The sequence below is a fragment of the Canis aureus genome, chromosome 6 (assembly GCF_053574225.1).
Source record: "Canis aureus isolate CA01 chromosome 6, VMU_Caureus_v.1.0, whole genome shotgun sequence".
Classification (NCBI taxonomy): domain Eukaryota; kingdom Metazoa; phylum Chordata; class Mammalia; order Carnivora; family Canidae; genus Canis; species Canis aureus.
Genome location: NC_135616.1, coordinates 19,400,288 through 19,422,014, shown reverse-complemented (window position 1 = coordinate 19,422,014; position 21,727 = coordinate 19,400,288). Strand labels below are relative to the sequence as shown.

The following is a 21,727-nucleotide window of genomic DNA, read 5'->3' as shown; positions in this document are numbered from 1 at the left end:
ACTTAGGCTATAGTAAACTGCCTCCAGTAATGAAAGACTAGAGGATGTTCATAAACAAAAAGAGGATTTTTGGAATGGAATATAACCCAGTCCAATTCCGTTCTAGGGATTTCTTGGCCAATGGCCTATTGGTCCAGTCTTCACATAAAGTGATCTTCCCAAAGTGCAAGCCTGATCATTCCACTCCCTTCAGACCTGTCTTATGTTCTTCTATGTCCACAGGACAAGTGTGATCACCATAGTTGACATCAAGGCTGTGGTGTGTCTCAACCTGCACCTCTCACCTCATCTCTCACTGAACTCTGCATCAGACTGTATGGTTACATAAACTTGTCCTGCAGATTTCTTGTATGGAAAGATAAAATGATTATTATGAAAATTAAATTAAATAATCAATGCTTAGAATAGTGCCTAGAATATAATAACTGTTGAATAAATAAATGTTAGTACTTTTATTTCCATTTATTTCTGAATATCCTGCAAAAATTGTTACACTCAAAATATAGCTGATTACTTAATTCTCTTACTGTACTTAGACTTGCTTTGTAATAGATTGAAAAATAAAGGAAATCTATTGGCTCTCCTAATTTACAAATACAGAGATCAAGTGAATGCAGTCAGGGGCCAGTCAGAGTTTTCTGTTTTCTCTACAGGTGTCAGGTTGCCTTCCTTTGTGCTGCCTTGTTCTTCAGGCCAGCTTCCATCAGAGAAGCCAGAGGCTTCCAGCAACAGCATGAACTATGTGCTTTCCTAGTCACATTCATGGCGAGAGAAAAATATCACCTCCCATGACCAGCCAACCAAAGTTTTGTTCTGCGTAGCTCACCCCCTGGGTTACCTAACTCCCAGAACCTGGGATCGTATCTGGAAAAAAGGTCTTTGATGGTGTAACTAAATTAAGGATCTCAAGATAAACTCATTCTGGTTTATCTGGGCAGGCCCTAAATCCAATGACAAGTATCCTTATAAAACACACAGAGAAGGCTGTGGCTGTGTGAAATTGGAAACAGGTTGGAGCCACCAGAAGCCAGAAGCAGCAAGGAGGTATTCTCCCCTAGAGCCTCCAGGGGGATTATGGCCCTGACTACACCTTGATTTTGGATTTCCAGCTTCCAGAACCATGAGAGAATAAATTTCTTTTGTTTTAAGCCACCAAGTTTGTAATAATTTGTTATGGCAGCCCCAGGAAACTAATACAGCAGGCCATTCCTGAACCAACTGTTTTGACGAGGAGTTTAGGATTAATTTCCTGTTAGGTTTACACTATTTCGGGCCCATCACTGGAGCTGGAGGTGAGGACTCTGTCCTAAATGGTGTGGCTTCCATACAGACAACCAGAAGGAACATTAGGGAGGCACCACACCACCCACTTTATTCTTTAATTCTGCTTCTTACTTGTTTCCTACCCATTTCTGTTACTTATACCACAGTTGATTTCAGTTGTGAACTGGAAGCCATCTCTCATGTAGCACTCCTTAGGTTACATTATTAACTACTCTTAATAACTAACACCCAGTTGTTTCATTGGACTTGCTAACTCCGTCACCTTATCTGATATAAGCCCTTGCCGATGACTGCTTCAAATCGTCTCAGACATGACCACTCAAATTGCCATGTTCTTGTACCACCTTGGCCAAATCCCAGGACTCCAGAGAACTTTTCCAGGCCTTCCTCTATCTTCATAGATCCCTTTGATAAAGTAGAATTTGGCCATCTCTGTGTTACTTAATGTGATCCTGATGACTCCTGGCTGGCATGCTACAAATTCTGGTGACAATGCTTAAACAAATGTAAAATATAACATTGTTGTGTTCTCTGTATTTAACACATTAGAATAGGGAACAAGTAAACATAAGGGATGAGTAATTCATTTAACAATAATCTCTATAAGGGGTCTCCCCCCCAACACAAATGTTTGTGTTAAATGTTTGCGAGGGCTTTTACTTTTAGTCTCGTGTAGTCTATAAAGATAGACTATTATTTGCCTAAAAGCAGACGAACAACTTTGCACTGAACACGAGGATATAAAATGTGAGTTTAAAACTACTTCATCTAAAACAAAGAATATAAGGGCAAAGCCTTGTCTTGTTAAAAACTTTAATTATAATTAAATTTTAATTACAACAGCTAAAAGTGGAAGGTACCCGTTAAATAAATTATACAGGAAATCAAAGTAACAGAATACATAAGGAAGCACCTATAAATTAGTGTCTAGTAAAGGAATATGTTTCTGTGTTCTGCATGACAAAACAGAACAAAAAAATTGAACAATTGTGCCATCACAGAAATAGACCAAAAAACACTATGCTTAAGAAACCACGTGAAAAATATTTGAAAAGATCAGTATTATTTTACCCATTCATAGCAATTTCACAAACTGTCTCCTTTTAAAATGTTACTTTATAATGTATTGTACTGTATTTTCTTTGCAGCTTTAACAGATCCTAGCAGATCTTAGCTGAGTGGTTCGAACAGCACAGATGTATGATCTTGCAGTTCTTTGTTCAGAAGTGTGACAGACTAAGTCAGGGTGTCCGCAGGTCCATGTTCCTTCCTGGAGTCTCCAGGGAGGATTCATTTTCTTTCTTGTCCTTTTGAGGCCACCTGCATTCCTTGGCTCATGGTTCCTTCCTCCATCTCCACCATCTCCAAAGCTAACTGAACTGGTTGAGTTCTTCTCACATCACAGCACTCTGACTTCCTCTGTTGCTCCCCTCTTACACTTTTAAGGACCCTTGTGATTACATTGGGCCCACCCAGGTAATCCAGAATAGTCTCCCTAAATTAAGATCAGTTGATTAGCAAAACCTTCATTCCATCTGCATTAATTCCCCATCACTAGGTAGGATAATATATTTGCAGGCTCCAGTGAGGAGGGGATGACTCTTTGGGGAAGGGGGCATTAGTCTGCCTTCCACATGTACTGTGGTCAAGCTCTTGGCTTTGACAAATTGTTCTATGGTTATGTAAAATGGTATCGTTGGAGGAAGTTGAGTAAAGGGTAGGTAGGGAATCTATCTTTGCAACTTTTATGTGAGTCTAAAATTATTTCAAAACCATAGCTTTAAAAATTGCTTGAGGATTGAGTGAACATATATAGAAATTGCCTATAGAGTTTCAGAATTTGCACAATAATAAAATGGATTAAGTTATTTAACATCCAAAATAGTAAAAACATTAAGTAATAAATATAAATAATTTTCACATTTCTCATTCAATTAAGAGTAATTCAGTCAAGATTTATGGTATTATGACTGATAATGCATTTACAATAACTAAATAAGGTGAGTGCTATCTACATTTTTTCCCTTTAAGTAAAACACTGTCCATAATTGACAAAATATCCTTTGACTACATACCACACTCTAATCTCACTATGGTTGATAAAGCCAATATATTTTTTAAGAGTTTATATGCCCACAATACCTAGCAAATGAAAACTTTAATTTCCTTAAACCAGATAGGCAAAATGCTTTATAATTTTACACTTTATCTATACTTTTCTAAAAGATCACATATTCTGTTTAACTTAATATATTCTAAAACTGTCAGATGCATAGTACAGATTTCACTGTCCCATCTTTACAGATAAAATTAAGTCTGAAAAGTTTACATGGGATTTCTGGTCAAGAAAAGGACATCTGTTAATGTTTTAGTATCCTAGTCCATTCAGGCCAGTGGAAGATGAATTAAAAAAAAAAGAAGAAAAACATTAAACCATACTCAATATCATAAACAGAAGTAAAAAAACAAAACTGGTGAAATAGGCAGAAATTATGAGTCAGTTAGGCTTTGAGTATGGAAGCTGCTGGGCTGTCTGGGAGTTTAGCTCCCATGTGGGAACTAGTAGCTAGGTTCATTGACTGGTTTACAATAGCCCCAGTGTCACCCTAGGTCAGAAACACTAAGCCTACAATGATGAACCTTAGCTCTGGATAGGAGCCCAAGGTACAACTTGGAGGCCACTGCAGAATTACTTGATAAGGAAGGAATGGCACAGAGAGGCAGAAGATGGGGAAAGAGAGAAAAAGGGAAATAAAAATTTAAAAACTCTTCCATCCTAAATGAGCTTATTCATGAGCTTATTCATAAGCATTCCAAGATCATGAATAAATCTAATGCTAAGACATTTATGAGCAAAATTACAAGCAAAATTTAAGTTTTTGTATGGTCTGACAAAAACTTTAAAATACATATAAAATATTCATAGTAAAGGATAGTTTCTAGTAAAAGTGTATAAAACTTTCTGGTAGGTGTGATTTATCCAATACCACCAAGCAGTTCTCCAGTTCTCCATGAACACTAACCAGGCATCACATAAATTTAACTCAGTTATAACACCATCTACCTGGAGATAGCATCAGATCCCACAAATTAAGGGCTCAGTCTGACAAGATTTCTCCCTCCTGCTATCCACACCACCACCACCCCACTACCCCCGTCTTGCATTTCAGATGTCAGTCACAAGTCCAGATTGTCACCTTGCTTCTGACCAACTGGCTGTAGATTGGAGGATGCCACAACCCCCTCCTCAGATTCCATTAGTTTACTAGAGAGGCTGACAGAACTCAGGGAAACATTTTACTTACTAGATTACTGGTTTATTATAAAAGAATATTATAACAGATATAGATGAATGGCCAGATGAATTACATAAGGCAAAAAAGTGTCCCAAGCTCAAGAGCTTTTGTCCCAACAGAACTGGAATGTATCACATTAATATGGATGCATTCTGGTTCACCAACCTGAAAGTTCTTTGAACCCTGTGGGTTTGGGTTTTATGAAAGCTTCTAATATTGCATAGGAATGACTGATTAGATCATTGGCCACCAGTGGTTGATTCAACCTCCAGCACCTCACCTCTCCCCAGAGGTCAAGGGTTGAGACTGAAAGTCTCAACTCCCTATCAAGGTTAGTTCTCTTGGCAACCAGCATCCATCCTTATTTGACCAAGTCACCTTGTTAACATAACAAGACACCTTTATCACTTATCACTGAGGAAATGTCAAGGATTTTAGCAGCCCTATGTGAGAAACAGGGAGGAAGACCAAACATATATATATTTTTATTTTAAATAACAATCTCACAAACTAGAAAAGCAGAGAAAATATGTAGCCAAACTCGAGAGAGGTTCACCACTTGGGGTGCACCAAATTGAACACAACCCAAAGAAATGTTGAAAGGAAAGAACTTTTTATTATTTGTTCTAAGTATGGTGACTAGGAGATTGCTTTCAAAGCACTGTCTCTACATGGGGTTAATACAGGGAGCTTTTATTCAGTGTATTAGAGAACAGACACTGAATAAACACAAACACTTTAGTTCAATTGTGCATGCCGAGCAGGTCAACATGCTAATACCTACGTCACATGTTCAGAAAATGGCAGAAAACTTGCCCATACTTAGTATTATAATGACCTAAAGGTAACTTCAAGAAACTTAGGGGAGCTTCTGCACAGGTCTTCAGCTCCATTCCAGCTAAATGGGCTCATTCTTTTTTAAAGATTCATTTATTATTTTAGGGAAAGAGAGCACATGCCTGCAGGGAAGAGGGGAGAGAAAGGGAGAGAGAGGATCTCAAGCAGACTCCTCACCAACCACAGAGCACTACACAAGTTCAATCCCACGACCCTGACATCACGACCCTTACCTGAAATGAAGTCAGATGCTCAATCAAATGAGCCACCCAGGTGCCCCTCAAACAGGCTCATTTAGCAGGGCGCTATCAATGTAACACTTAGTTGGGCATCTCCTTGGTTGGAACTGTTGGTTCTGTAAAACGAAACGCAATCCTTCCCTGCTTTCGGCCCTCCTATTTGAGTAACTTCCTACTGCATCCTGGCTAACAAAATGAAACAAGAATAAATGGATATGGAGAAGGAGAAATTGAGATACTATAAAAGTGATGGAAAAAATACAATAGAATAAACACTGGAATAGACAAAAACGGAGAAATTGGTAAATTAGAAAAATTGCTCAGAAAAATTAACCCCGATTATAGCTTAAAAGAAAAAGAATGGTTATTAATTTTCAGAGTGCTGAGAGAAAATAATTTAACCTGAATTTGTATTTAACCATACTATCATTCCAGAATGAGGACAAAAATAAGATAATTTTGTACATACAAAATCAAAGATAATTTAACTCTCAGATATTCACTAGAAGAAATATTTAAGGCTATATTTCAATAAGAAAGAAAGTGAAGTAAGAAGGTGTAGCACTCAAAAATTAACACTGAACAGATGATAAAATGCCAACAATTGTATTTATTTAATAACTGATAATAAATAAATATTTCCTTTAAATAATTGAACTTAAATAGAAAATCTCAAACATGATTAGGATGAGGAAATAATTCAGTGTCTATTTAAAGCATGCCGAAGTTCCTATGAAAACTATAAACTATTAGAAAAATTCATAGCTGGACGCTTGGGTGGCTCAGTGGTTGAGCACCTGCCTTTGGCTCGGGTCATGATCCCAGGATCCTGGGATCCAGTCCTGCATCGGGCTCCCTGCAAAGAGCCTGCTTCTCCCTCTGCCTGTGTCTCTGCTTCTCTCTCTGTGTCCCTCATGAAAAAAATAAATATTATCTTAAAAAAAATTCATAGCTAAGAAAGTCTTATTTTTTAATTTAAAGTACAGCTTAGCTAACAAAATCTGTGGATTCAGAGAAAGCATAAAGGAACAGAGAAAATTAGATAACTTCAGGAAAATTCTAAGAAATACAAGAAAGTAAAAATCGTTAAAAAAAGACAAAACCAATTTAAATTACAAAATATTTAGAACTGAATGACAATGAAAGTACTACACATAAAAATGCAATTTGCAGGCAGCCCTGGTGGCACAGTGGTTTAGTGCCGCCTGCAGCCCAGGGTGTGATCCTGGAGACCCGGGATCAAGTCCCACATTGGGCTCCCTGCATGGGGCCTGCTTCTCCCTCTGCCTGTGTCTCTGCCTCTCTCTCTCTCTCTCTCTCTCTCTTGCTCTGTGTTTCTCATGAATAAATAAAAAATAAAAAAATCTTTAAAAAAATGCAATTTGCTGCTAAAGTAGTTTTGGAGGAAATTCGTGGCCTTATGTAAATGTGTTTTATAAAAAAGAAAGTTCTAAAATACATGAATTAATTTTCAATTAAAAGACTAAAAAAAAAAAACCAACAGATATCCATAAAGAAGTAGAATGAAGAAAGAAATAAAGATAGGAGAAGAGATCAGTGAAACAGAACAAATAAACCAAGAAAAAAAAGAGAGAGGAATTGCAATATACTTTTAAGCAAAACAGACAAATCTCTAGCAAGAATGATCAAAGAAAAGAAACACAAGTACATAATATTAGGAATGGAGAGGTGGCTTACCTAAGGCTATGAAAGATCTTTAAAATCATAAAATCCCATGAACAACTTTATGCTGGTACATTTGGAAACCCAAAGGAAATGATAATTGTGTGGGCAATGTAATTTTCTAAAGCTGGCTCAAAAAAGTAGAATGAATAAACAAATAACCATTAAAAAAATTAAATCAGTAATCAGATTCATTTTCCATCCCTCCAAGATAGGCCCAGATGTTCATACAAACATATGACATTGGACCAATAGAACAGAATAGTATCTAGAAGCAGTAACAAACATATAAGAATTTGAAATATAAGAAAATCATTAGAAATCAGTAGTGTAACAAAAAAAAAATCAGTAGTGAAATGATAACCTCAATTAAAAGAGTTGGACAAGTGGTATCTGTATGGAATGGATGCCTTACAACGTACATAAAATAAATTCCAGGTGGATTCAAGTACTAAATATGAGGAACAGAACTTTGTAACTTTTGAAAGTAAATACAGAAGAATAATTTTAATATTTGAGGATAAGGAATATTATCTTGGGAAATTCATAAAGAACACAGAATTGATATCTCCCATCTCTACCATGCCCTACCCTGCTTTGTGATTTGGGAGGCTTACCAGAATGTGCTGCATAAAAAGTTTCCCTGAGTTTTGGGGCTTAGGGAGCTTTTTTAGATTCCACATATGAGTGAGGTCATTCAGTATTTGTCCTCTGTCTGACTTCTTTCACTTAGCAGAATGTCCTCAAGTTTCATCCATGTTGTCCCAAATGGCAGGATCTCCTCTTTCAACAGTGGTTGCCAAATAGGCTTTCAACAGGGTTTGCCAAACAGGAGTCACTAACAAGGTCCTCAGGCCAGGAAGAATTGAGGATAGAAGAGTGATTCTTCTGGTTCCCTTAACACCCAGTAGATCATGTTGTCTATGTCTCTGTGCAATAAATGACAGCTCTCATCAGCCAGCCTTCTCCTTCCACCCCCTCCAAGAATAGCTCTCTACTTCCTGACTTGGCTTCTAAGAGTGGTTGCTGTTACTGACCCTTGGGAACTACTCAATTCTTTGTTAGTTTCTCAAAATGCTGATCAGTCTTTGGAAATTGTCCTATTACTAACCTCTCCACAATTTCATGAGCTTGAGTATATTCTGTGCTTCCTTTCAAGACTCTAGCTGATACATCAAGAAGGAAAAATATGACAAAATTTGACTTAAAACCTCTTCATGATAAGACAACCACACCACCAGCAGAAGAAGGGAGTGGGGGAGGATGGAAGGAAAGAAAAAGAAAGATTTTTATAATGTCTGTAACTGACAAAGAATTGCCATCCAAAATGCAAAGGGAACTACACATCAATAAGAAAAATGAGGAAGAGATAGAAGCAGGAAATTCATAGAGGTGGTAAGTAGAATAGGAAAAAAGCAAAACAAAGTAAAACCCCAGGGAATTATAAACTTTCAGAACCTACACAACTTGTGAGCCTCCTCACATCTTCTGGCTTCCTGGACAGCTATGGGTGGAGCGATGTCTGGGAAACAGGCATCTGAGACAGCCAGGGCAGAGTGCTGTCTTCAGGCTCATCTGGGAATGACAGCAGTAGAGCAGTCGCTGGAGGAGTTATAGAGGAAGTCACTGGAGGAAGAGTTCAGGAAAAGACCCAGGTTGGCATAGTATTTATGGAGTTGAGTTTCACAGTAGTCTGGAAGTGATTGAGGCATAGAATTATGGGCAGAAACAGATGGTAGTAAACTTTGTGAGAGCAGGTGGTAAATTGAGGAAGTTCATCCCTGATGGTCTCTTACTCTCTCGAGTATGAGAAAGAGATAGAGAATGACAGGGACTACTGAGGTCCTCCTAAGGTAGAGGGTAAGGACAGGTGATCTCCTGACTTTGAGGTTCTTTGCCAGAATGTTTTATGCCAATTTGTTCCAAACCATACTCTACATTTCAAAACTCCCTCCCTAAAATCATAGACTTCTGTCCAACCAGACAACTCATGATTTCCTTTTAAATAAATTGCCTCTAGGGGCACTCAGGTGGCTCAGTTAGTTAAGCATCCAACTCTTGGTTTCAGCTCAGGCCATGATCTCAGGGTCATGAGATTGAGCCCCGTGTGAATGTGAGATTCTCTCCCTCTTCCTCCCCCTATTCCCCTCCCCCCACTGACACAGTCTCTCACTCAAATAAATCTTTAAAAAAATTAAAAAAAATAAAACAAATAAATTGCCTCAATCTGATAAGTATACTAAAGTCTTAAAATGCTTCTATTGGTAACCATACTTATTTAAAATAATTTGCCCAGTTTTATTGAGATATAACTGACATACAGCACCATGTAAGTTTGATATGCATGGCACCTTAAGAATAGTAAGAATATGCTGAGTAATATTCTTCATCCATTCATCCATTGGTGGACGCTGAAGTTATTTCCATATCTTGGCTATTGTAAATAACACCGCTATGAAAGTGGGGGTGCAGGTATCTCGTTGACATAGTATTTTCATTTCCTCCAGATAAATACTCAGAAGTGGAGTTGCAGGATCACATGGTAGTTGTTTTTAATTGTTTGAGGAGCCTCTATGCGATTTTCTGTTAGTGGTTACACCAGTTTACTGTCCCACCAATAGTGCACAAGTGATCCATTTTCTCCACATCCATGCCAGCATTTGTTATCTCTTGTTTTTTTTGATGATGGCCATTCTAACAGGCTTGAGGAGATATCTCATTGTGCTTTTGATTTGCATTTCCTTGATGATTAATGATGTTGAGCATCTTTTTTTAACAATTTTTTAAAAAAGATTTTATTCATTCATTCATGAGAGAAACACACACAGAGAGAGAGAGAGAGAGAGAGAGAAAGAGAGGCAGAGACACAGGCAAAGTGAGAAGCAGGCTCCATGCAGGGTGCCCAACATGGGACTCGATCCTGGGACTCCAGGATCACACCCTGGGACGAAGCAGCACTAAACCCTGAGCCACCTGGGCTGCCCTGATGTTGAACATCTTAAAAGGATAATTTCTAAAGTGTTGGAAAATAGATAATGTAGTGAAACCATTGTTTTTATATATCTATTTGTGTTAGTTTGGGATAAATCAATAGGATATGCAAATCAAAATAAATATGTATTTCTTTTAACAAAGCCACATAGATTCCTCTTTCACGATTTAATTTGGAAGTTAGGACTAAGGATTTATAAGTACAACTAGAAAACTAGTTCATTTACCTGTATTTTGTTATTGGAGCTCCAAATTCAGTTCAGTGCAGTGCACACTGTTGAGTACTGGTTAGGTTCAAGGTACTGTGTTTAGACTGGGGAGAGGAAGGAGTTGTATGAAATACAGGAAGCCTCTGACCGTAGAAATGTATAATGCTTGTACATAAAATAGCATTATTCCAAGTAATTTCAGTCTCCAGTAGTCTGCACTTTTCCTGCAGGCGTAGAGGTAGATGTACGATCTCCAAATAGGTGTGTTTTCCCATCACAACTGACCTTCAGGTTTGCTTAAAGCAGTACTGCTGCTCCTCCTGCCTCACCTTTGTTTAATGAGAGCCATTTCCTAATGCCAACGTTGGGTTAATGGACTGAGATGGGAGAAAATCAAACGTATCTCTTCGTTTTACACCAGATTGCCTTTCTGCCTTGTGGCTTTAATCACTCAATCCTACTCACATCTGCCATAATAACAATTATGGGTTTTCTCCTGACTTCTTACCCAGGAGGATATGTCAGAGTAGAGCAACATCTCCTGAAGAAAGGAAGGGCAAATTCTTCATCTCTTTCCAGCGTCGTAGGTAATAATTTTCCTCTGCAAACCCTCAAGGAGTACCTCTTTTGGCGTTCACATCTACTATTCCCACAGGTTCGTGGCTCTGTTCTGATTTATGCATTTTCTTCTATCCTCTTTCTTCTGAGATAAGTTTTAATTATGTAGACAGATTGTAAAAAGTCTCTTTCTTCTTGTAAACAGCTATTTCTCTGTTAGTACTGGATTTTGTTTAACTGGTTTCTCCTATCTGAATCTTCTTGTGCACCCAGGAATTATGTCTGTTCATTGTTTAACTGCAGCGTCAAGACGAGAAAGCTGGCTTCTCTTCGTAGTTCCTTGAGGGACTCAATCTTGGAACACCTCAAATTGCAGATCTCCCTCGGGAACTCTTCTGTGTTGCATATGTTTGGAAAGCCCATGAGATTCTAGTTTTGAATCAATGTAAGAGCAAAGCACCACCCATCAAATAGCAATATGACGATACTCTCAGCTCTTCTACTTATTTAAAAACTTACTCTACTGGCAAAGTGGAGAAAATGCTTGAAATGCTCAAAAGCCCTCAGGAATATATTAACACTAACCCCTTCCTCAGGTGATTCAGACAAGTGGATTCTAGAAAGCTCTTCAGTTAATACTGACAATCACTGCAATTCCTTGGGCCCCTTCTGGGTAATAATAAAAATATAAAGAAAAAATGTATTTATAACATGACTTTTTGTTGTTCTACATACACACTTTTAACTATTTGCTGGATTTGTTTTTTCTTTCATTTTTAGAGATTTTGTTTATTTGAGAGAGGAGAGCACAAGTTGGGTGGAGGGGCAGAGGGAAAGGGAGAAACAGACTCCCCTCTAGCAGGGAGCCCAACTCTGGGCCAGGACCCTGGGATCATGACCTGAGCTGAAGGCACACACTTAAAAAAAATGAAGGCACATACTTAACCAACTGAGCCACCCAGGCACCCCTGAATTTTTTCCTAATCAAGTGATCACCATACTACATTTCCTTATAATGCTGATCTCATAGGTTACCTTTCAAGCCCACCATTTACATGAAAATTGGTTTGCCAATTGGTTTTGCCAAGAACAGCTAAATCTTATCCTTTTACCAGCCCAAAATTCCTCATAGCAGGTTTTTAACTTTTACCTTGCATCTCACCAAGCACCTCTTAAAAAAGCTAGATCAATATTCTCCCAGAAGTTTTTGAGACATATTTAGAGAAAAAAGAGATCATTTTTAGACACAGCAGTGGATGTGATGTCCTCACAGGGAGAAAACATTCAGCTCATCCAAAGAGGGGGTGTGGTCCGTGGCCAAAACACAGAGCCAAGGTCTTTGGCCAGCATTAGATACAACGCAGTGACCTTGGCCTCATTAGCTGGACTATGTGAGCTCACCATGCAGGCTGCTGCGTATTTGCGTGGCAGTTCATGGGAAGCTGGCTTCTTAACTTGGGTTCCAGTGACAGTACTGAAGCATCCTGCTCTTTATGCAAGATTTTGTGTGTGTTTATATTTGTCTAACAAGATGGTTTGCATTTTCAATAGATCCTCAAATGTAGCTGCGGCTTACAAAAGTAAAAGGGTAGGATTGCATTAAATGAGACTGTTCTAAAACAAAGTCATTTCAATATTTCTTTAAATCTTTCATTATGGAGGTAGATTTCTGTAATCGGAGCCTGACTTCTGTACTGCCATGTTCTTGTGGGAGAAGCCCTTTAAATCTGACCTTTTAATATTTATCCTTTTGTGCGTTGGAAGGATTTTAAATGTACCCTTTCAGTTGGAGAAATCTATTATTTTTACACGAGAGAGAAATGATAGATTTAACTCTCCATTTTTGAACTTTATGTATTTTTCGGTCAGGAAGTGATTTTTCCCCCTTTACTCTAGGAACATGTTTTTCAAAACTCCTTCAACAGTCTACTCTGATAGTCTTATTTCCCCTCACAATCATTTGAAGATAACCTGAACCTACTTTACTCTTTCCAATATAGGGTGGCTTAAGTCTGACTATACTGTACCTAATTAAATGTGAGGGTGTTATCTACTAACCATGGGATGATATCTTCCTTACATTATGATAGAAAGTTGCCATTCTAGGGACAATCTCCTACAGTCTTTGTCTTTAGAACATTCCAGTTCACGTACGTCTTCATTATCATTGATCTCTGCATATTTATGCTATATTGGGAAAGAAATATCATGAGCAAGGTACAATGTGGATTTTTTAAAAATTCTAGGTTACTTCATGGAATGAGCACTTAATAGAACAAAAGATCCAATCTCTATGGAAAAACAAATCATGTGGTCTTCAGAAACGAGGAGAAATGCAGCCATCTGAAATGGTCATGAACCCCAAACAAGTCTTCCTCTCGGTGCTCATATTTGGAGTAGCAGGGCTGCTCCTCTTCATGTATTTGCAAGTCTGGATTGAAGAACAACATACAGGTAACAATCAATTCTTTTTTTCTATTTTACTTATGATGGTCATTTTCTATTAAATGAACTACAGTGTTTACAGAACTATAGAATTCACAATATTTCCAATAACAACAAAAAATAGACAAACTAAAATCCCCAGCTCCCAAAAAAGAAGGATGATTATGCAATTCTGGTGGGCATTTGTCACGGATGGGACAACACTTGGAATTTTTATTGTATCAGTGGGGGAGCAGCACAGCCCATTAGCTCAGCAAGGACTGCATGTGGTGAATTTGTCTACTCAAATGTGTAGCATGTGTCCTACCTCTGGTGTGTCCAGTAAGCATTCGGCGCAAACCTAAAAGGAACTAAATATACAACTAAATATCTCCTTTAATCCCTTCTTAATTTTTGTATCAGTACTCAAAATTGGCATGGAAATTCTTTATTACCTTTACTATGAAGCAGGAGTTCACAAACCTTGTCTGTAAGATTAGGTAGAAAGTATTTTACGTTTTGTAAGCCACAACATTTCTATCACAACTACTCAAGCCTGCCAACATACCATAGGAGCATCCATAGATTATGTGTAAACATATGGACCTGGCTGTGTTCCAATAAAACTTTATTTACAAAAGCAAGTATTGGGCTGGATTTGGTCCACAAGCAGTAGTTTGCCAAACCCTTCTATATTTGTACTTTCATCATTCCAGTTTGCTGTTGCCACACATTGGAAACAATTTCTGTTAAAATGGATTATGTTTATAATGATAGTTGGGATGAATTGTGTTTATAATGATTAAAGGAGATGTCTTAGAACATCACAAAAATACATACCTATATGTATTGTGAAATTCAGTTATTTTCCATTAGTAGAAATAGCCTATGGCTTATGACTTTTAAGGAAAATGAAGTAAAACAGAAGAATAATGTCTTAATTGCTTCCAACTGTGGCCTAGTTTTAAATCATTCTAGATATAAAACCCTTTAGAATCTACTCTGATTCTTGGTGGCTTAGTTGGTTAAGCCTTTGACTCTTGATTTCAGTTCAGGTCATGATATTGGGGTCATGAGATCAAGCCCCATATCAAGTCCATGCCCGAATTAGGCGCTGTGCTCAGCATGGAGTCTGCTTGTCCCTCTCCCTGCTCTCTCAAATAAATAAATAAATAAATAAATAAATAAATAAATAAATAAATAAATAAATAAAATCTTTTAAAAAACTACTCTGAAAGTTAATACTGAGTCACAGATATGATAATATTAAAGTTGTTTCCTTTTCTAAATCCCTTTCCTTGGATTATCTTCATAAACACTTTGGATCTATTAAATTTGTATAGTAACTTTTGTGAAAAGAATTTGCATATAATTATTTTCTAGAGAATATGTAACATTGTCAAAACGTATTTTTAATTCCCATTATAAGTTACATGAACTGTAAGATTTTCTAAGTTTGCTATATTACGATAGCAATTTGTCATAATATTTCATGAAACCATCTGTAATAAAATACAGAGGCTAACTTCTCTCATAGCATAGATTTTGTCACATAGTAAGCCCTTGGCAGGTGTTTGTTGAATGAGTTATAAAGATATGAATAAACAGATTGAAAACTCATTGCAGACTATAGACTAGAATGCAGCAAAGGAGGAAGAATCAGAGATGTCCTCATTGGTGGTTTGCTAATTTCATAGTCTCATAATAAATTTCACAAGGACAGTATCACAATGGGTTTCCAATCCATAAAAGAAAATATATTCATATATAAAGACTATGGGAGAAATGTTATGGTTAGTGTGTCAACTAAGAAACCGCATGATTTCTGAAGAAACAGATCATAGAATAATACCTTACATATATAATGCAGTTTACAAAATGGGCCCCAAGCATTAGTAGCTACTAAAGCTTAGTACGTGCCAAATGTTTACATGTATTTTCTCTAATCCTAATGACATCTTCCTAGGTGTGATATTCTAAGTTTATAGATGATGACACTGAGGCTTGAGTAGGTAAGGAACTTATCCCAGACCTCACATGTGCAGGTGTAGGTGTAGAGGGAAAGCTGTCTGGTTGTATCTCTGCAAAGTCCATGCCCTTCTTCTGCTATACATTGCTTCACGAAGGTGGGGGGTGGGGGGGGGGGTGGGCAGGAAAGACAGAGTAAAAGAGTATTACTGCCTCCTAGAGTACAAATGAAGTAACCGAAACCTAGAAACCAAGTGACTTGTCCAAAGGCGCAACAGCTAAGTTTCCAAAGTGAGACCCATGCCCAGACTTTCCTACTTGTCATGTGCCCTCAAACAACCTCCTAACCAAAAAGGCATATAAGATACACAAATAATAAATGCTGTAGTATCAGTATGGATACTGACTTGTAAGCCTAAGCTATTCACAAATTCATAGATGTGTAACCTCTTTTGCAAGCTGGATTTTTAATTGAGTTCATAACTTTTCCAAGTTGGGAAATCATTTTCCCCAGTTAAAATGGGCTTGTACTATAATAAATAATAATAAATACTATTTATTCTCTTAAATTGCTTGGCAATTTGCTAGTACTTTCTCTGATTCTCTATATGTCATAAATTGTATAATATTTCACGATCTACTTGTGATAGTGAGTGTAAGTGTTAGAACCAAGATTCTTTTAGATAAGTATCTTACTGAAGAAAAGCTTTATTATTTTTCAATAAGACTTCCATCTGGAATTCTTCCTCATTCCAAGTTAGTGCCCTGGGTTGTAATTCTGTAGTTTTCCAGGTAGACTATTACTTGTGTATTGTATTATGTATTTTAGATAACATCAGAAGCATCAGTCACTTTTAGGGAAAGTTTCTTTTTAAATCAGAAAATATCTGAATGTGTGCTTTTATGTTACGTTAAAAATGAAAATGTTGTCTTTTGGACATTTTAGAACTGTCACTCAAAGAACTATGGAAGATGAGTTTATTTTGGTTCCTGAGACCCTCTGTAAATAGAGCAGATTTTAAAACTCAGAATGCTTTTGATCTCAAATACATTTCAGTTGTGTATGAGAACTCTTAGGTTCTTTTCAGAGCCTGTATATGCGACCTTTAAAATCTAATAAGATCTGAACTATTTTCTAAGCCTTTGTAGTTTTCCTGGGTTCTTCTGTTAAAATAAAATGCTTTAGAATCACACAAAAAAAATTCTTAACTATGCTCTGATATGCTAGTAAAGATTATGAATAGACAAAATTTTGGGAGTTGAAAAGGAAATATGAGTGACAAGGAAAGTAAAATCTATCCAATTATACAACAGAGAGTTCCATAATAACACCCATTTTTCAAGACCTCACCAATTGGATTATGCATTTCCTTATGCTAATGTGGATGTATTATGAATGTTAGCTTATAAATTTTTCCCTAGTTGTTAAGAGTGCAAATTTCATTTTTGAAAGAAGCTTGAAAATCTCAGATCTACTTGTTAGCGGTGTGACCCCAGGCAAACCACTTAGCCTCTCTGTGCTGCAATTTCCTCCTCTGTAAAATGGGGATAATAATATTTTCCATGTGGCAGGATAATAATATTTCCAGGGTGGCAGGGAGGATTAAAGGAGACTTAGCACAGTGTCTGGCAAGTAGTAGTGAACAATGAGCAATGAATATGAACTTCTATTATTCTGAAAATGATGCAGAGCATTTGAGGACTAGCTTTTTCGGAATTATCACTATTAAGACTCAGCCATAATTCAGGAAAACAATCTTAAGCTTGTGCCTTACCTGATTAAGAAAAAAAACTCAGTTCCAGCTCCAGTTAAAATAGGAGAGTCTAACCAGCATAGGGCCAACGTGTTTCACAGTGTAGGAATTGGAAGGAAGCTGATCCAGTTGAATGTAAAGAGGAGAGTTGGTGTCCAGAAGGATCTCTGATATAGGTAGGGTGCCTCTGAGGTCAGGGTATCCATTCATTCAGTAGCATTTTTTAAAGACTTAATTGTAGGTGCCAAACTGGTGAATACTGAGATATAGTGAGGAACCAGCCATAACCCCTGTTCTCAAGGAGACTCGAGTCTCCTGGACTATAAGGGAGAAAATGGTCTTGAGTGCAGGCCAAGGTGTTGATACAAAAGGACAGTCCATTGTGATGGAAGATTCAGGCCTTCCATTATAAGGCAGTGATGAGCTGGGCCCAATCACTTGTCAGCTATGGAACTGCTGACCTAATAGAAGCACTAGGGGTGGTGCAGGGGTGGGGGCAGGGTTAGCAGGCACAGAGGACCCAGAGCAGAACAGTTATATCTACAGGAAAGATGTGGTAATGGTAAAGGCCAGTTCAGGATAAATCACAAGAATGGGTCACTTTCCACCAGCTAACTGTTGAAATCTGCAATTTGGTGCCTTCTTCCTCTAGGTAGAATGTTAGTGCTAAATAGAATACCTAAAGGCACAGTACATAAGTGTTTTGTATGTGCAATAAGATGTGGTGAGGACCCTATCATAACAAGGTCAGAATCTCAGCTTTAGAAAAGAATTTATAGATCATCTTGTACATGATCTATTTTTTTTAATATAAATCGATTATATAGCTCTCCTGTTTAAAATGTTTTGGTTATATCTCATTCTTTTCAACAAAAAAATCCTCCCTGGGACCCACAGAGCTGTGTGCTCTGCCTGCCTCCACTGCCTCACCCTCCCCTCAAAGTGCTTCCGGTGTCACCCCTCGTCTCCCAGCACACCAAACCCTTTGCCAAGTCCGAGCTCTCAACTCTCACCATTTCAGAAGCTGGGATGCTCTTCTCCCAACTCTCACCTGTCCTGGCTTAGCTCAGATGTCACCTGCTTTGATCAAAGCAGCCAATCAGCCAAGCACCCCCATAGCCAATCAGTCAGGAACCCCCATCTTATTCACTTCCATCACAGAAATGATCATAAGCAGCAATTGCCTCGTTTTGTTATTTGTTCACGTGTTCATTGTCTGCATCGGGTGCTGTTTTACAGGCTCCATGAAACAGGGACCTTGGTGTCCCCATTCCACAGCATGGGACATGTGTATGGTAGGTGCTCAGTAGTTTTGGTGTAGGGGTGGATACATAACGTTTCTTTTGATTCTTCAACATCCAGCCAAAGGACTACATGGACTGCGTTTGAGTATTTCTGAGGACAAAGAATCTACTACTCCTCAAGACATCCACTCAACTTTATAGCCACCTCCTTAGAAAGTTCCATATGTTAAGTCAGAACTTGTCTCCTTAAGTTATGCTTACTCATCCTAGCTGTGTCGCTGGCACTGGCTCACCTTGCTTCCATGACATGGCCAGATCATTTTTATGGCAAATGAAACCCTAGCTTTTTTAACTACTTTGTGAGAAGATGATCCAGGTCCCTCTTCTCTGAACCATTAACACTTACTCTTTATTTCTTTTAAATGAAAAAATTATTATTTTTAAAAATTATTTCTTTAAAATGAAAATGATGTACCTTATTCTTCTATGAAACCTGTGTTAGAAATATAATCCGCAATCCATTATGAAATAGTGAAGTTATATATACATATTTTAAATATGCAACGTAATGAAAATCAAACAGATCCTACCAAATAGCTTATGTTATTTCTTTTCTTGAGATTTTCCAGAATCAAATTTAGTCTCATCTATTCCAAATTAAAATTGTTCCCTGGATTTATCCAACATTGTAAAAATCTATCTAAACAACTTCTGAGCATTTTGTATTCAGGACCATTTTTTAAAAATTTAAACTAAAAAGAAAACCAAAAAACAAAACCAGTTAACTCTTTTCTCCCTGCAGCCCCCCCTCCAACTGTGACAACTGCCAATCTATTCTCTGTATCTGTGAGTTTGGGTTTTTCTTAATTTTTTTCTATTCCACATATAAGAGAGATAATATAGTGTTAACTTCTCTCTTCCTGACTTAATTCATTTGCTTAATACCTTCAAAGTCCATCCATTTTACAAATGGCAAGATTTCACTATTTTTATTGCTGAGGAATATACTTTATTCGTTCACTGTTGGATATTTAGGTTCTTTCCATACCTTGGCTACTGTAAATAATGCTACAGTGGACAAGGGGGTACATGTATCTTTTTGGACCAATGTTTTTGTTTTCTTTGGAGAAATACTCAGAAGTGGAATTGCTGGATCATACGGTAATTTCATTTTTAAATATTTGAGGAGCCTCCATACTGTTTTCCATAGTGGTTGCACCAATTTAAATTCCCACCAGTGGTAAACAAATGTCCCCTTTCCTCCACATCCTTGCCAACACTTGTTATTTCTAGACTTTTTATAAGCAGCCATCCTAATAGTTGTGAGGTGATATCTCACTGTGGTTTTGATTTTCATTTCCCTGAGGATAATGATGTAGAACATCTTTTCATGTGTCTGTTGGCCATCTGTATGTCTTTGGAAAAATGTCTATTTAGATCTTCCCATTTTTTAAATTATTGTTTTTTTTTGTTGTTTTTGTTGTTTTTTTTTTTTTTTTGCTATTGAGTTGTTTGAGTTCTTTATATATTTTGGAGTTCTTATTAGATATATGATTTGAAAGCATTTTATCTTATTCAGTTGGTTGCCTTTTCTTTTTTTTTTAAGATTTTATTTATTTATTTATTCATGAGAGACACAGAGAGAGAGGCAGAGACATAGGCAGAGGGAGAAGCAGACTCCCTGCAAGGAGCCTGGTGTGGGACTCAATTCCAGGGCCCCAGGATCACGACCTGAACCAAAGGCAGATGCTCAACCACTGAGCCACCCAGGTGCCCCAGTAGGTTGCCTTTTCATTTTGTTGATGGTTTCCTTTGCTGTGCAGAAGGTTTTTACTTTGATATGGTCCCACTTGTTTATTTTTATTTTGTATTTTGATTTTGGTGTTAGATTTAAAAAATCATCCAAGATGTATGTCAAGGAGCTTACCACCCTCTGTTGTCTTCTAGTTTTATGGTTTCAAGTCTCATATTTAGATCTTTAATCCATTTTGAGTCAATATTTGTGTATGGTGTAAGGTAGTGGTCTAGTTTCTTACCTTTGCATGTGGCCATCCAGTTTTCCCAACACCAATTGTTGAAGAGACTATCTTTTTCCCATTATATATTCTTGCCTCCTCTGTTGTGAATTAATTAATTAATTAATCAACCATGTAGGCATGGGTTTATTTATGGGCTTTCTATTCTGTTCCATTGATTTATGTGTCTGTACTATACTGTTTTAATTACTTTAGCTTTGTAATATAGTTTGAAATCAGGAGTGTGAAGCCTCTAGCCTTGTTTTTCTTTTTCAAGATGGCTTTGCCAAGACCAATAATTTCTTGACTTTCTATTGGTAGTATTTTTGTATGATTACCTTAAACAGAAACTTGTTTGACTTTTCTATCATACTTTTAAGTAGACATTTTTTTCTGATTTCTACTAATTTCTTTCTGATTTACAGAAAATAAGAAAATAAATAAGTAGTGATATCTGAATTTAGTATGGGGTTCAACATTAGCATCTAATCTAAGAATTATCATAGCTAACATATGAATTATCATAGCTAGCATAGGAAGGAATCATATAGCTATAATCCCACCTTCTCAAAACTCATGGTCACCAATCCAGGCTCTGTAGGACTGATATCCAATATACTTAGCTTGAAAAGTATGTTCCTTTTGGTCAGTGATGTGGACTTCCTGTAGGTCAGTGTTCTGTTCTGATCCTACATGCTACTATCAACGGCACCAGAGCCAAAACAAATAGCTATTTTTAATATTTTCTTCTGCTAATGCACAATAAACACCATTAGGTCCAGGTTATGTTTTAACCCTTGTACATGTGTATGAAAGTAGAATATAGTAGCTACAAGCTTCTGGTTTCAGGCAAAGTAGAGCCACCTTATTGTTGTTTTTTCTCTGACAGTTGCTTTAGGACCTCATAAGCAAACTGGTCTCATGCTTTGGTATTTTTAAGGAGACTTGATCTTGCTTTTTTTCAAACTAAGTATATTTTGTGGCATATAAAGTTTTGAAACTAGATTGGATTGACATAATTCTTTTCTCAGGAGCCTCTCTGATGAGAAAGTATATTCTTTTCTTCCAATCAAGCTGTTCATCCTGATTGTGATGTTGCTCTATTGAAATTGTATTTTCTCCCAGGGGATCTTTGTATACCTGAACTGGATGGAGCAAAGCTACTTACAACATGGAATGACTTTATGCTTACAGTCAATCATGTACTCAGGAAAATAAAATTGCT

At 37.3% G+C, this 21,727-nt stretch overlaps 1 protein-coding gene and 2 long non-coding RNA genes across 12 annotated transcripts in view; 2 read left to right on the top strand and 1 right to left on the bottom strand.

Moving 5' to 3' along the window:
* LOC144315588 (uncharacterized) overlaps positions 1-17,796 on the bottom strand; it is a 24,615-nt gene extending 6,819 nt beyond the window's left edge. For 2 of the 6 annotated variants that reach the window (XR_013381308.1, XR_013381311.1), the window contains exons 1-4: positions 17,265-17,672; positions 12,499-13,528; positions 8,802-8,965; positions 5,651-5,842 (exon numbers count right to left, since the gene is read on the bottom strand). This is a non-coding gene — a long non-coding RNA (uncharacterized LOC144315588). Of the gene's footprint in view, positions 1-2,132; positions 2,780-5,650; positions 5,843-7,214; positions 8,269-8,801; positions 8,966-12,498; positions 13,529-17,264 lie in introns of those variants that run through there. The other 4 variants (XR_013381310.1, XR_013381309.1, XR_013381312.1 and 1 more) reach the window with 4 other exon arrangements.
* The window catches only part of CHST9 (carbohydrate sulfotransferase 9), a 241,549-nt gene that overhangs the window by 27,129 nt on the left and 192,693 nt on the right, over positions 1-21,727 (top strand). The window contains exons 1-2 of one of the 4 annotated variants that reach the window (XM_077900325.1): positions 12,546-12,685; positions 13,344-13,551. In XM_077900325.1, coding sequence (XP_077756451.1) covers positions 12,629-12,685; positions 13,344-13,551 — 265 coding nt within the window. In that variant the 5' untranslated portion in view covers positions 12,546-12,628. Of the gene's footprint in view, positions 1-12,545; positions 12,686-13,343; positions 13,552-21,727 lie in introns of those variants that run through there. The other 3 variants (XM_077900324.1, XM_077900327.1, XM_077900328.1) reach the window with 3 other exon arrangements.
* On the top strand, positions 17,758-21,727 carry LOC144315589 (uncharacterized). 2 transcript variants are annotated; one of them, XR_013381314.1, is made up of 3 exons: positions 17,758-17,895; positions 18,483-18,538; positions 21,628-21,727. It is a non-coding gene; the product is annotated as an uncharacterized LOC144315589 (long non-coding RNA). The 2 variants fall into 2 exon arrangements; XR_013381313.1 differs by having other exon boundaries at positions 17,758-17,989.